Source organism: Microplitis mediator, chromosome 6 (assembly GCF_029852145.1).
Source record: "Microplitis mediator isolate UGA2020A chromosome 6, iyMicMedi2.1, whole genome shotgun sequence".
Classification (NCBI taxonomy): Eukaryota; Metazoa; Arthropoda; class Insecta; order Hymenoptera; family Braconidae; genus Microplitis; species Microplitis mediator.
The window spans coordinates 15,572,011-15,588,869 of NC_079974.1; the positions used below are offsets into that span (position 1 = coordinate 15,572,011).

The 16,859-nt window shown below is 26.0% G+C and overlaps 1 protein-coding gene across 12 annotated transcripts in view; it reads left to right on the forward strand.

Moving 5' to 3' along the window:
- The window catches only part of LOC130670179 (spectrin beta chain), a 29,542-nt gene extending 16,542 nt beyond the window's left edge, over positions 1-13,000 (forward strand). For 2 of the 12 annotated variants that reach the window (XM_057473419.1, XM_057473420.1), the window contains exons 4-12: positions 774-878; positions 1,941-2,083; positions 2,592-2,641; positions 3,097-3,156; positions 4,794-4,895; positions 5,780-5,935; positions 6,354-6,621; positions 7,753-7,935; positions 10,620-13,000. In XM_057473419.1, the coding sequence (XP_057329402.1) occupies positions 774-878; positions 1,941-2,083; positions 2,592-2,641; positions 3,097-3,156; positions 4,794-4,895; positions 5,780-5,935; positions 6,354-6,621; positions 7,753-7,935; positions 10,620-10,623 (1,071 nt within the window). In that variant the 3' untranslated portion in view covers positions 10,624-13,000. Of the gene's footprint in view, positions 1-773; positions 879-1,134; positions 1,666-1,940; positions 2,084-2,591; positions 2,642-3,096; positions 3,157-4,793; positions 4,896-5,779; positions 5,936-6,353; positions 6,622-7,752; positions 7,936-10,619 lie in introns of those variants that run through there. The other 10 variants (XM_057473421.1, XM_057473424.1, XM_057473422.1 and 7 more) reach the window with 10 other exon arrangements.
- Positions 13,001-16,859: the final 3,859 nt, after the last annotated feature.

Genomic DNA, 16,859 nt, shown 5'->3' on the forward strand with positions numbered 1-16,859 from the left:
TTTATCATGCTTTCTGTCTACAGTAAATGTGCGTAAGAAACATAAATAAAATTTATTTTTATTTAAGGTAAGAGACCCAGTACTCGATCAGGGAACTAGTACCCGATCACTCATGTATTTTTATATCTATATTTACTAAATATTACTAAATATAGATATACAAATACATGGAGTGATCGAGTACTAGTTTTCTGATCGGGTACTAGGTCTTTTATCTTATGTTTCTTATTAATTAATACTTTTTTTTGTTATTTATATTTATATTATTTATACTGATTATTCACAATCGTACAATAAAATTTTTTTACTTGAATTTTATTTTAACCCGTAGACTTGATAATTTCTACATTTTTTTTCTAAAAAATTTATTATAAATTTAAATTTTCCCGGGTATCTACACGGAAAAAAAAAAATAGTAGTGGCTACTCTCTGGGATAGTACTGAGTACTTTCTGTAAAAAAAAAATTTTAGACAGTACTGTATGCTATCTAGACTGTATCCACTACTGTCTAGACTATATCCACTACTGTCCGGGATAGTACTCAGTACTTTCCAGAGAGTAGTGGATACAGTCTAGATAGCATACAGTACTGTCTAAAATTTTTTTTTTACAGAAAGTACTCAGTACTATCCCAGAGAGTAGCCACTACTATTTTTTTTTTCCGTGTAGTGGGCGTCACAAGGCGTATAAAAATATAAGTCTTTTTAGAATCGGTAGCGCGAAATCTAAAATACATTTAATTAATATTATTTTTTTTACTTAAATATTACAGCACACGATTGATGAAGTTGAAAATTTGATAAAGAAACACGAAGCGTTTGAAAAATCAGCAGCTGCACAGGAAGAAAGGTTTAGTGCCTTGGAACGCTTGACTACGGTATGTTTTTTTAAAATAAATTACTATATGTCGCATGAGTCATTAACAATTAATACATTAGCACAAAGTAATTAGTGTCCACGACATTTAGCTAATTGATATGATAAATTAATATTAATTAGTTGTGTGCGTAACAATGCATGGTATTGTCATAAAATATCTTAGCTGAGATAAATATGCTTTTAACACTTGTATCATCATAACTATCTTAATCGTTGTATGTGTTTTGGAATGACGTTTAATGGGTTATTCTTAGCCTGAGATGGTGCACTGTAGTGACTTCTTATTGGGCATGCCACTGATGGAACTTGAACACAGGCTCACTTTTACTCCTCCTGAATATCCTACTATCTCTACTACTACCACATCCACACCCGTAAAACCTCCATCCACTATTACGAAGAAATGGAATCGTTCTTTTAGCAGCATTGTACATGACATCATCTTTTATTCAGATCGTTTTTATAGACCAATTAATAGATGCAGACGTGGGTACACGTCTACTGGAACTAAAATAATTTATCCAGTGACATTTAACTCTAAAGAATTTTTAAATATTCGAAATATCATACGTCCTAAATCTTTTTTATGGGATTCTGATTGGATTAGAAGTAAAAATAATTCTATTAGATCTGACAGCAATAATTCTTTAAGTCCAATTAAAAATTTTGATAATTTTAATGACTTTGTTTTTGATGAATTGGCCATTCATTCACCGAATAAAATTTCGGAATATGGTAATCCGATGTTTAAAAAATTGAATGGATTTTAAAATATATATGTTGTAGTTTATTATTCAATAAATATGTAAATAGTAATTTTTAAAAATATTTATACAGAATTATTTTTTAAAAAAATGAGTATATTATGTAATCTTAGTTATGTAAATTCTTTCTTCGTAATGTCCTTTCATTTCCACTCCTCAAAATGAATCTACAGCATAAATTAGTCTGAGGTAAGTAACTGCCTGTGCTTTTAAAAAATAGCTTATGTTTGCAAGGTGTATTGGACTTGAAAGTAACCCATGATTATCATACTTGACTAATTATTTTTGTTTTATAGTTTGAGTTGAAAGAATTGAAGAGACGAGAACAAGAGAGAGAAGAAGAGGAGAGACGTAAGAAAGAAGAAGCTGCGGCTGCTGAAGCAGCACGATTAGCTAAAACAACACCTGTTACTAGTCCTGATGAACCAACAAGTGAACGGTAATTAAAAATTTTTTTATAAAATGAATGTATTTAAAATTTTTAACTTCCCGCTAAGAATTTTGTAAATTTTAAAAAATTCGCGAAGTTTATGTTTTCATCAGATGTCGCCGCACAAACGATTTTAATCGGACAATTCGCTCTAGAGACTTAGAGTTTTAATTTTGATTTAGAGTTTATCAATAAAAAAATTTAAAGCAACATCGTTTTTAACATTTTTCTTGGATATTTTATACATTAACGCTCTAGTCTGAGTCAAAACTCATTTAAATTCTTATTTTAATCACTGATGACTTTTCGATGTCTTGAATTTTTTAAGTTCAATATAAAACGTACCTGTTTTCAATTTTGAAAATCCGAGATATTTTCAAATTCAAAATATTGAAAATAACGTTTTCGCGCTCAATAAGCTGAAAAACAGCGAGAAGTTTTGGGGCTGGCTCACAGGGTCCAGACTTTCTAATAGAATATCAAGATAAATTATTTTAAATTTTCATTTATTTTATAGGGTCGAAGCTGATGGTGTCACTAGTGGTGAGCGTGGCGATGACGATCATGGTAAGAAATTTTTAAATATAATTTTTATAATACTTAACAAATTGTCTGTATTAATGATTTAAATGCACGTTTGGGTACAGCGCGAAGTAAGATTTTAAAATAAGGAAAAATTTTGAACTGATTTACTCTGACTATCATGAAATACTAAAAGGATTTTATTAATTGAATAATTAAATTAAAATTTTAGAGTTAAAATCAACCTTGAACTATTGATAAATTTTCGTATTTAAAAAAATAATTTTAAAGTCTACAAAATATTTTAAAAAATAAGAAAAGAAAAAAGATATCTTGATGAAGCATGAATATTGCTAACAAGCACGTTTATTTTTGCCACTTACCCTTTCTCAATCCTTAAATTATAAATTAAATGATCCTATTCTCAATCCTTTGTCCTTTGATTCCTTAAATATTTCCCATTTTCCTTTAAAATGCGGCACGGAATGCACATACCGCAGTGGCACCGCGCAAGGCTTCTTCTACACGAACACCGCAATCCCAAGAAAAACCCAAGGAAGGTGAGTGTTCGGTAGAATATTAAAAAAAAAATTCATATCCAGTTTTTTTATGTTTTTTATTAAACATTTTCAATAGTAGTTTAGATATTTTTATTTCTTATTTATTTATTTTTAAATCACTTTTAACACCCGACATATTGGAATTCACTGACGTCCACAAGTTTTTTTAAGTTTTAATCTAAAATATTATTGGGTTTTTTTTATTTTTTAACAAATCATATTACATGTCACATTAAATACTTATCAGTTAATTACATTTGTCAAGGTAAATGTTCAATTAGTGATACCATTGTCGCTATTATTATTTCATGTCAATTATTTTTTTTTGTTATCAATAATTCAAAAAATGAATGAAAAATGAAAACATGACTAATTTAAACACTTATCTTGAAATATTAATTTTGTTTAAATATAAAAATATTTTTAAGAGATTTTATTCTTTTAAAATTATTTAATAGTTATTAATATGCTTTCGTGTGTGCAATAACATTTTTATTCACAGGTGGCGGAATCATTATCTTCAAATCTAAATCACTATTTAATTAATTGTTTATTATTATTACGATAATTATTAATATTAATTTTAATTATTAAACTAATATCTAGTCTAGTTCAAGTATAATATAAATTATAATTGGCTTTTTTCTTTAAACTGCACATAAATTTTACTGCATGAATTAAATTATTTAAGTATCACGCATCAGTATTTAATTAGCATATTTTTGCTTTTAATAAAAATAAGTGGCATGTTTATTTAGTAGCTTATTATTTAAAATTTTTTTTTATTACACGGAGAAAAATTTAAAGTAAATATTTTTATGTGATTTAAAAGCATCGGGATATTACTTTACGAGCCTAGTAATGATTACATTATATTACAATGTAACTATTACTATGCAGCTGTCTACGTATTTATTTTGATGTTGTACAGCTGCATAGTAATTGCACTGCAGTGTAATGTAATTACTACTAGGGTCGTAAAGTAATGTCAGCTATGATTTTTGAATCACATACACTGAGAGAAAAAAAATATTTTCGAATTATTGTATATTTTTACCACAGGAAATTACGCTATTGAAAATTTTGAATCTTTTATATTTTTGATGCAGAACTTTGAAGATGTCATTAAAAATAATTTTCTTAAGTCCATTTTCCGACAGTGCCTCCCCTAACCAATTTTTTTAAAATACTCAATGACTCAATCGTAATGACAGTATTAAAATTTTGATAGTTAATTAAAAAAAGTTAAAGCATTAATTGAAAAAAGGGCAACACAGTTACATTTTCGCCGAGACAGATTTTTAAAAAAATTATTTACAGTTGATATCAATTAGGAATTAAACGAAATTTGGAAAATAAATCTTATCAAAATCTTTATGTCGACATTATAATTTGAATATTATTTTCTCAGTGTTGGAATATTTACTTGAAATTTTCCTCCGTATACTTTATCATCTATATATTTTATCAAATGATTGATATTAATATCGAGTAAATTAAATTAAAATTTTTTTTTTCTATTATAATTTTAATTATGTCTATTAATTATTGTTTGTTGTACTGCAGAACAATAATATTGATTGCAATTTTAAATTAAAACTATGTAATGCATGATTTTGTATATTGGTGTGGTATAGTGCATGTTCAGAGGCCTCAGCGATTCTCTTCTGGAGATGTGACACGACCTATTACTCCAACAACTTCCAAATCTCGTGCTTCTGTCCCATCAACACCAACAAGTAAGTGTGAATTAAACCCGATATTCAACATACTGTTTACAAAAAATAGTTACTACTTTTTTTAAAGTCTTATTACAATCACTCACTTAATAATCACTTAATTACATATTCATTCTATACGTTTTAATAATTTTTTAATTTCTACGTCAATAAATTTTTTACCACCACCGTAAAAATTATTTTAGACCTTCAGTATTTATGGTTATCATAATATTTTTACTAGGGGTGTGCGAATACTTCGAACTTACAAATTATTCGTATCGAATCAAACTAATCGATTCAAACTTCGAATCGAATAAATCGAAATTTTTTCAATAATTTGAAACTCCGAATTTTTTTTAAATTCTCGAATTATTAAAAAATTTTCAAATAATTCCAAAATTTTTTTTTGAACGACTTACAATATTTTTTCCTATAATTCAAATTTTTCTGAGATAAATAAACTCTCCATTAAATAAAAATTGAATATTTGAAAGCTAATCAGAATTTTATCGATTCTAATCGAATAATTTGAAAAGTTACAAATAATTCGAAAACTTTCGGATAATTAGAAAAGTTTCGAATTATTCGATTCAAACACAATTTGCCGACCCCTAATTTTTACACATTAAATTACAAACTATAAATTAAATTTTTTATCCTCCATATTTTATTTAATTAAAACAATTTAAAAAAAAACTTAGTTCGAGTACTTAGTATTTATTTAGATGCATGTGCATGTTGCACGTAAGTAAATTTAAAATTCGAGCACGTTTAAGTAGATGACAAAAAATTTTTGGGAGCGGCGGTAACATGAAACGATAAACTTATTACAAAACCAAGCACATAAATATATCTATATATAGATAAGTAAGTAGTTAATTGAATTGTAATCCCAATATAAGCTCCTAAAGGTGGAACTGGTTCCGAACCCGGTACACTGCGACGTAAGGAACGTAGTCGCAGCAAGTCACCGTTCAGAAGCTTCCGTTGGAAAAAAACTCCCAAGTCACCGAGTTTAGATCGTAGCGGTGTGAGTGATGACGAGCACAGCTTCCACGGTAAGTTTGTCGTAATGGCCATGAATTGATTATTATCCACGACTAGAGATTATTATTATTATTACTATTATTATTATTCTTTATATTTTTAATTATCAAAAGCATCCTTTGAGCTCGTTATTTTTTCTGTTTGCTTTTACAATGAATGAATGAATGCTTACATTTTATTAAGCATGTCTTGAGCCAGATATATTTTACTTGAATTTATAATTAAATTTAATATTACTTTTATTATTTGAAAACAATTTCAGGTACTCAGTGATGCAGTTCACCGAATTAGATATTTAATTTAATTAGTTGATAGTATTAATTCATACCTAAATCATGTCATAGTCATATATTAATATAAATTATAATTTTTATCAGCAGTTAATTATAAAACGAATACTTATTTGAATAAAATTGTTAAATTAAACAGAGCAGAGAAGCCCGAGTGACGATGAATTCGAAGGGACACTTGTGCGTAAGCACGAGTGGGAAAGTACAACGAAAAAAGCAACAAATCGATCATGGGACAAAGTATATATGGTTGTCCGTGGACAAAATCTTGTAGCGTACAAAGATCAAAAGTCTTGCAAGGCAGCTCCGGATCAACTTTACAAAGGTGAAGCACCCTTCGATCTTCGTGGTGCTACAATCGCCGTTGCTAGTGATTACACCAAGAAAAAACACGTCTTCCGAGTCAAGTAAGTTATCATTTTTATTTAAGGGCATTCTCAGACAGTGCCCCCCCCCCCCACTTTGTAAAAATTTTTAATGATTTTCAACTGTCATTAGCGTATTCAAATTTTATTTATTAATTGAAGCAATAATTGTGTTGGGAATTTACGTATGGTAATCGTGAATGAAACAAATCAATTTATTAAACAAATGAATATTATATCTTTTATTAAAATACGCGCTCTAGGGTATGTCTTCACTCGTAAGAGATTTAGCTTAGATTAACTTATTCTTTTAATATTATTTAACACTGAGGTCCACCAACCTCTCCTCCTTTTGTATAACAAAGATCTCTAAGTTCAATATATATATATATATATATATATATATATATATATATATATATATATATATATATATATATATATATATATATATATATGAGTGCAAATGAAGAAAAACATATTGCCTTGCATTTACTTGGAACATGGGCCTCAATCTCTCGTCGACCCAAGTACCTAAGGTCATAAAATTTGATCCATGCTAGCTTTCTTTTTCCTAAGTAAACATATACATATTTTGAACTTAAATATATATACTACAACTTAAATGCAACACTGTTCGAAATAATATTTCGAACAGAATATTTAGTAAAGAGAAATAATTAAATAAAGTATATATAAGAATAAAGATTGATTTTTTTACAGAGAATCCAACAAATTGAAAAAAGGACAATGTAGTTGCAATTACGCCGAGACATAGAATTTAAAAAAAATTACTTACAGTTATTATCAATTAGGAATTAAACGAAATTTGTTGAATAAATTTTAGCCTACAAAATTTGAAAATTTTAACCATAAAATCGACATGAAGATTTTACTGAAATTGATTTTTCAAATTTGGTTTAACTCCCAATTAATATCAACTGTAAGTCATTTTTTTAAATCCATCTTTCAGCGAAGTTGTCTTTTTTTCAATTAATGCTGTAATTTTTTTTCAATTGATTGATAAAATTTTGATACACATCACAGTTGAGTCATTAAAAATTTTTAGAAAGTATGGGGGAGGCTGTTAGAGTATGGCCGTGAAAAGAAAAAAATTCTTTTATTATTAATTGAAATAATTGTTATTAACTTATATCGTATTATTTTATTTAGGTCACAGGGTGGTGCAGACTTCTTGTTCCAAGCTAAAGATGATGCTGAAATGAATGAATGGGTCACGGTATTGAACCAAGCTGCCCAAGGTGCTGCAGGAGCGAGTACATCGAGAGCACATACTCTCCCAGCACCAACTCAAGCTGAAACAAAACGACGCAGCTTTTTTACTCTTAAAAAGAAGTAAGTAATCCATAATTATTTTATTTTGCTCGTTATTTTTTACAATCTTACGTATTTATTTTTATATTTATTAGTTAATGACTGTATTAAAATTGTAAATAAGATCATAATGCACCTGCTGTTGTAAGTTCCTTATTCACTGCGTCTTCATTTTATTGCTATTTCATAAATGCGTGACATTATTTTATCATATTGTTTATCATATTCTCATTTTAAAATAATATACATTTTTTTGTCCGTATCGACTATAAGAGTTGCAAAATAAAAAGAAATAAAAAGTTACTCTTAATAAATAAATTTATTCATTATGACTAATGAATATACTTATCATGAGTTATTATCATTATTATTATAAATTACAAATACATGAGTAATGATTTTATAATTAAAAATCTTTCATCGTATGATAAGACTGATGAATAAGTAATTGATAATATTAATATTATTAAAATTTGTAACACTTGTCGATTTGACAATAGGTCAATCATCATTGAGCATCCCTTTTCGATCATATTGCATTTATCATATTTTTAGAAAAGCCAAAAAGTAGAAAGCGATTACCATGATCATAAGAAAAGTTCAATACACAATTGGAACAACATTTTTATGCGGTGAGTCGCACACCATTATTGCTCATAAACGTCGTAAATATTTTGCACGATATTTAAATCATATCCCAATTTTAATTTATAGTTATATTTATTATTTAAATTATTTTTTTTTAAATATTATTCGTTTTGAAATAATTTTATCCTTGTGATTTAGTTTAAGGCCATTCTTAGACAGAGCCACTTTTAAAAATTTTCAATGACTCAGCTGTCATAAGCGTATCAAAATTTGATCAATTAATTAAAAATAAAAAAAGTAAAGCATCAATTGAAAAAAGGAAAATTTTGCTAAGATATAAATTTTAAAAAAATACTTACAGTTGATATCAATTGAGAGTTAAACGAAATATGGAAAATAAATTTCAGTAAAATCTTCATGTCAATTTTATAGTTGGAATTTTCAAATTTTGTAGGCTAAAATTTATTTAACAAATTTCGTTTAATTCCTAATTAATAATAACTGTAAGTAATTTTTTAAAAATTCTATATCTCGGTGAAATTGTAATTACGTTGTCCATTTTTCAATTAAGGTCTTAATTTTTTTAACTTCCCGCTAAAAAAATTGGGAATTTTCAAACATTCGGGAAGTTATTGGTTTCGGTCCGATTTTCAAAAATCGAATTTCTAAGAGATCTTGATGTTTTGAGGTTCTAGGAAGATATTCTGACTAATTTCAAGATGATGTCCGAGTGTATGTATGTATGTGCGTACGTACGTATGTAAATATCTGTAATCTTTGAACGGATGAACCGAGTTTGATCGTCAAGGTGAATTAAAAAAAAATTTTTTTTTTAGTAATTATAAAATTTCTCTAAAACGACTAGATAAATCAATTCTAAAATCTGATCAGCTTAAGAACTCAATAAAACACGTCGATTCTTACCGTCTCAATCGGTCAATTCGTTTGAGAGATATCGTTGGAGAAAAAATGGTAAAAAACGTTTTTTTTTTCGAAAAAAACGGCATACAAAATTATTTTCGAGCTCGAAGAGCGGGAAGTTTTGGGGCTGGCCCGCAGAGTCAACCGATAGACGGATTTAAAAAAATTAATCCTTAGTGAACCTGAATTACGGTAAATTACCCGAATTTACTGCAAAATACCGTATTATTACGGCTAATTTGCTGCATTTTACGGGGATTCACGGCATTTTTACCGCAACACAGTGCAATATTTTACTTTACGGTAAAATTCCGTAATTTTGCAGTATATCTACACGTTTGCGGTGAAATGCCACAATGTTACCGCACATTTCCGGTCACGTACTGCATTTTTACCGTAAAATACCGCAGGATTGCCGCTGATTCACAGTTAATTACCGTACCGTTACCGTAAAATACCGCAATTTACCATCATTTGCCGTAAAATTCCGTATTTTTATCGTACTTTTTCCGAGTGCCGTAATTTACCGCAAGTCGGATCCGCCAGGGATTAATAAAATTTTAATACGGTTATGACAGTTGAAAATAATTGCATAAATTTAAAAAATGGATGGTACTGTCTGACAATGCCCTTGATGATAATGTCGAGAGGAATGTTCTTCCAATTGTGAATGCGGAATGACGTTAATTATTCTTCGATTAACCGAAGAATCAGGCATTTACGTGTTTCATATGCCTCAAAATATATTTTAATAAATCTTATATGCATACAATACAATACAATACAATATAATTAAACACATAATTTATTTATCTTTCTAGGTTGATTATTGGTATATGAAACATACTGATGCACTTGATAAACACTCCATTTTTATTAGGTGCCTGTTAATTTAAAATAAAAAATTCATCTATTATTTTAATTAGTTTATTTTATTATTATAACTTAATCATGCATCATTAGCTATCATTGTGTGTCATCATTCCATATTTTTTTAAATTATTTATCATAATTTTATTTAGTTTGTATTGGCTTTGTAGGAGTTGACATCATTCATATAATTAATATACGCAATGCTACATGGTATTTAACTATTTTTACAGATCTGAAGACTATCCGATAATTTATATCACGTTCTACTTAAATAATTACAATTAAAATAGATCCGTTAATATGTTGATTTTTTTTTTTTTCAGCTAAACTGGAGCGGTAGAATATTTACCGGAATGAGTTTGGACTATTATGCAAAAAGAAAAACAATTCAAGATGAAATGATAATAATGCTGCTATTTCGTCGCTCTACTATGTTAAAGCAACGCTAATAACAAATTATAATAAGATATAAACATCCGACTATATATATATATAGTCATAAGTGATTTAATTGTCAGATTTTAATTTAAACAGAGACTTTTTTTTTTTATTATATCGGCAAACGGCAGATTTATATTAAAATATTTATTAATAATTTGTCGTGTTTGACGTTTTAAAATATATATGCATATACATATTTTAAAACGACTTGCAATTGCCATAATGAAGAGAGTAATCTAACATCAAACTTTCCCAGGTTAGCGAGATTTCGATAAAAGTATTGATTTTGTTTATTTCTTTTTTTTTTTTTTTTGTAAAAAAATTTTTACGCATGACAAGATAAAGAATAAAGAGTAAATATATTTGGCTCTTTCGTGTTTGAAAAATTTTCTAAATGATTTATATTTATTATTAATTATTAATGTTAAAAATTTTTTATAAATGTTATTTTAAAATTTATCTTAACGACTTCATTTTGCAATAAATGCTTTAAAAGTATTTATATATTAGTAAAAACGCACAATTTTTCACTGAAATTTTAACCAACTATGAAAAATAGTGACGTAAGACTATATTAGTCGGTTTACTAGTTTATTTTTACAAAAACAAAAAATTAAAAAAATACATCTATATATATATAATTGACGAATGATATTTATAAAAGTTTTATTAATTGTAATTGTATCTTTTCTTTCATTTTAAATGCGTTAATTAAAGAGCTTACGTTTTAATGACTGCCATTTATTTTGTAAGATCGCTCTCCTGGGATCGTTTTATTATAATGATTAAATAAATGAAGATAATTAATAATAATAATAATAATAATAATAATAATAATAATAATAATAATAATAATAATAATAATAAAAAGTAAACTTTTAAAGAATGTTATATTACGTGAAAAAAGAAATAAAATATTAAAAGAAAAATAAATATTATTGTAATGACAAAGAGTTTCCTCCAATACGAGATCGTTAGGTAAAAAAAATTATATACAAATAAAATTCATAAGCTCTAGTTGATTCTCTCGATCTTTATGACTGTTTCGTATTATTGTCTTCGAACAAAACCGACACTATAAATAAATTAAATTATAAAAGATAAAGTGAAAAGTAATTATAATAATAATAATTAAAAAAAAACTAAGTGATTCACGCGAGCTTTGATGCATGCGATCGGACACTGCAATTTCTTACGACAAATAGCTTGAAAATTATATAGTTTCGAATTGTTATTTTTTTTTTTCTTTATAGTATTTATGGAATGACGTGTAGTGTTTTAATTTTTTTTAAATTGTAAATCATACTATATATAAAAACATAATTAAAAAATTAATTCGATTTAAACGGTAATTATTACCCTGTTATATTTATAATTCTGTTGCTTATTATTTTATTTTTCACGTGAATTTAAATAAATTTTCATTGAGCGAATGAGACTTAATCATACCCATATAATGACTGACAGATGTCATTATTTTATTTTAAATTTAAATTTAAAACATCACAATGCGCTCTATTTAAATATAAAATTGTCAAAAGAAAAAAAAAACTCGTAAACTAGAGCAATACGTCCGTTTCAATATTGAAAGAAACAAAAGCTTTTATTGCACGAAAAATATATATTTAAATATGCACAATATGTGTAAAGACAATTGGCTTTAATGTCGAATTATAATTTTAATTATTTTAATCCTTTTGCAATTTACGCGACATAATAATCGCTCTGTTTTTTATATAAATATAAATATTAAAATAATTAAAGTAGGATAAATAAAAATGGATACAAAAAAAAATTAATGAATATAATTAATATAAATAATATATAATTATAAAAGAAATAAATAGTTCGCTCTTTTTCGTTTTTAAAAGGCCTTCCTTGAAAAAAAATATCCAAAAAGAAACAAAAATTTTTTATTATTAAGTGAGAATGGATGTGTAAATGTTAAAAAATAATGATATATATTAATTGATTAATCTATAATTATTATTATAAATTAGTTTATCTTTTTAAAATTTTATTTCTACAACTGTGCAAATATGTTATCAAGCTTTTAATGTATAATCTTTAAGCCTCATGAAGTGGCAATTACCGATGTGCATAGAAGTGTCGCTAGTGCGAGTAAAAAAATTACTAAGTTGAATAAAAAATTATAATAAACATAATTATTTAAAATTTATGACACAGAGAAATAAAAAGAACTAAGGAGTCTAATCAAATTTTACAATACAATGATCCATTAAATTTATCAATTAACAAAAATTACGTCTTTCATTCATCTCTTACGATTCTGGTTAGTCGACGTCTAATAATTTTTGGATTTTTTTCAAAACGATAAATTATAAAAAAAAAATTGTACCTATAGATTTTTTATTTTTCTACGTGTGCATTTTTTACTTTTTTTGAATGAAAAATCCGAAAATTTTTAATTGTCTGCTTAGTTCAGGATCATTATTTATTATGATCCGAAGGTTACCAGACCATGAAAAATTTTTGGATTTTTTTTTCACCAAATAAATTGCAAAAAAAAAAAAAAAAAAAAAAAAATATGCACATGTAGAAAATTGAAAAAATTTCAGGTGGAATTTTTTTGAATATTTTTTTTTCCTTAATTTATTGTTTTTAAAAAAATCCAAAATTTTTTAGACCGGGAAATTTCAGTATCATTCATCTTTTTCATGTAAATTTAAATTTCTCAGTTTGTTTTTCTCAATTAATAATTACAATTTCGATTTAATATATTGGATTAAATTAATGAGTGAAAACAACAGTAGTATTTTCCACAACAGCTAATGCTTGAAGAAAAAAATTAACAACTGCATAAATAAATAAATAAAAATAAAACACTTGTAAGATTTTTTGGGTGAAACCCAATGGCTATGTCAAAAAACAATAAATTAATATACATATACATCTATGTGTATATAAATAAAATATCTAAGTAAAAATTTATTAATTTTAAGTTAGATAATAGGAATAAATAAAATTCTCTTATTTTATTATTAAGAGGATTAATATTCCTTGCTTTGCAATTGTATTATTAATTAATTATTAATATTATTATACTTGAATTTATCTTTGTGATTATTTATTTTAAAAATATTAACGATCAATCGAAGAAAGAAAACGTCATTTATTAAAAAAAACTAATAGTATCATAAATAAAAATAATAAAAAAAAAAAAAAAAAACAAGTACTACAGCTTGTGTCTTAAATACCATTCATTATTGTAAGATCATTTTTCTTCTTCAGCTTACTCTCCACACCCCGACGTGATTCTTCGTATTAAAATAAAAAGCAAACTTCATTAACATTAAACAATTAGATTATAAATAAATATTAATAATGTAAGTTCTTGGTAAATAATAATAATAGTAATAATAATAACATATATGAGAAGATATAATGTGAAGCTTGTGTAATAAATGGTTGTTGAAAAAAAAATTTTAGTAACATTAAAGTCAATACTGTAGATAACAGCAGGATATGCGAAAAAATATAAAGATCTATATCGTGAGATTGTTGGAGTAAAAAATGTCGTGATAATTTTATACGAGGGTCAGTGATCAACAGCCGGACTAGGTTTAAATGGACTGATGAGAGGGATCAGGGGCCACTCGTTGGTGCCATCAGGAAATGAAACCCATTATCTAATATACTTTTATTACATCTACAGCTTGTCGTTATAAAAATGCTCGCTCATTCCTACTCGTCTTCCCTCTTGCCCGCATCTTTCAAGAAAATAATAATAATAATAATAAAAATAATAATATTAATAGTAATAATATATGAAATAAAATAAAAAAAATTTTTCAGCGAATTTTTTAACTTATCATTTTACTTTGAATGCCGTCATTTCAGATAAAACACTGGTATATTTTAATCGTTTATCATTTAAAACTTTTTTTTATCTTATCTCATTTTTTAAATTATTCCCGCGCAAAGTTAACAAAGAAGCGGGTTAATATTTAAAGATATGATTGGTCAGTAGTTCAATGGACTTTATTTATTAAATGAGAATTTTTCTTTTATTTATTTATAAAACATTAAGTTGTTTTTTTTAAGCGCGTGACATTAAACAGACATTACATATATTTATAAAATTACAAGGACGTTTAATTTTTTTAGTTGCATACTTGAGTGACACAAATGTCAATGAAAATTAACTAAATCTAAATTTAAGTTGCTTAAAATTACTAGATTTAGTTAATTAAATATTGAAGCCAATAAATGTAGGTCATTAAATAATTTATTTAAATTTAAAAATCAATAAATGAGGACAAAAATAATATAAAGGAAATTAATTATTAATATAAGTTTTGAAAATATATAAAACTGCATGAAGTAATTGCGAACAAAGTTAACTTTAGCTCATCAACTTCCTTAAAGTTAAATGGCCAACAATTTATGAAATTGCATTAGCAAACAAATTTCAGCTTCATTTTAGATTCAAGCAATTTCGACGACCAAGTTTTACTAGTTTTTTAAATAGTTTTAACTATTTAACTCTCATTTAACAGGTAAGAATTTATTTTTAAAGAAATTTGAATATTATATTAAACAACTTTAAGATAAAAGATTAATTACGGTTATAATTAATGTTCTTTATAATTTTTAGTATGCATAAAATATATATTCTATCTCGAAAATACGATTTAAAACGATTCGTAATTTAATACTATCACTAGTTGCATTTAAAAGATTTAATAGTTTGAAATATTATTCAATTTAAATCATTTGTAATATTTTTAAATCAATTTTTCTGATTTTTATAATTTTCTACATGTATTTTTTCTTTTTTTTTTTTTATTAATTTGTTGAAAAAACAAATCCGGAATTGTTTATTGTCATAAGACTGAAGTTAGCTGACGTCTAATATTTTTTTTTCTTTTTTTTTTCAAACGATAAATTATAAAAAAAAAGTATTTAAAAAAATTTCACTTGTAGTTTTTTTAATTTTCTACATGTGCAAATTTTTATTTTTTTGTAATTGATTTGTTGAAAAAAAAAAATTCGAAAATTGTTCTCTGTTAACTTCAGGATTTTTCTAACCCAAGTAACACGCGGCTATGTGACGTCTATGAGTTAGGAGTTTTGATGCTGTTTTTTGATCTATCGATAAGGCATCAAAATTTTGACAAAACAATCAGAAATTTGTCATCGAAAAATCTTTGCTTAAAAGACTTTACACAAGTGACGACAAAAATTAAATGACAAATGTCTTCTAAACGATTTTTTAATCCAAATGACTTTTTTGGGACGGAAAAAGGAACACAAATTTTCTATGACTCCTAGAACTAACGCCTGTATGTCTTATTTATATAAAAAAAACTTGGCTTTAAGACAAAAAAAAATTTGTCGTCCTTTTAAAAGACATCTTAAAGTTGTCTCTGTGGTACTCAAGGATCATAAATCTGAAGTTAGGAGACAATTAGCAATTTTTGGATTTTTTTTTCCACAAATCAATGACAAAGCAAAAAAAAACTAAAAACATGCACATAGAGAAAATTAAAAAAGCTGTAGTTGCAATTTCTTTAAATACTTTTTTTTTTATAATAAGAGTATCATTTTCTGATCAATATATTCATAATTTTTATTCAAATTTTTCACTCCATCCAATCGTTATGGCAAATAAAAATAAAAATAATCATTATATGAAATCAATCAACAATCAGCTTATAAATATCATTTGAATAAAATATATATATAAATCATGAGCGTGAATTTCGCTGACAATTGGCAATTTTTTAAATTTTTGAATAAATAAATAAAATGTAAGAATGAAAATATAAAAATGCGTACTTAGATAATTGAAAAACCAGTACGCGCATTTTTATAAAATTCATTATTTTAATTGATTTATTTATTTGTTTATTTAAAATTTATAAATTGTCTCATATTTGCTACATTCACATGATTGCAATGTAGTAGACTTCAATTGTTATAATCTTGAAATAAATAAACAAAATGTAAATGGAATAAAAACAAATAAATGCGCATTTACAGAATTTCAAAATCGGTATGCATATTTTTTAAATTATTTAATTTTTTTATTTATAATTTAAAATTTGGCTCATATCTGCTACATTAACACGCATATATTAGTCTTCTAATATGGAAAA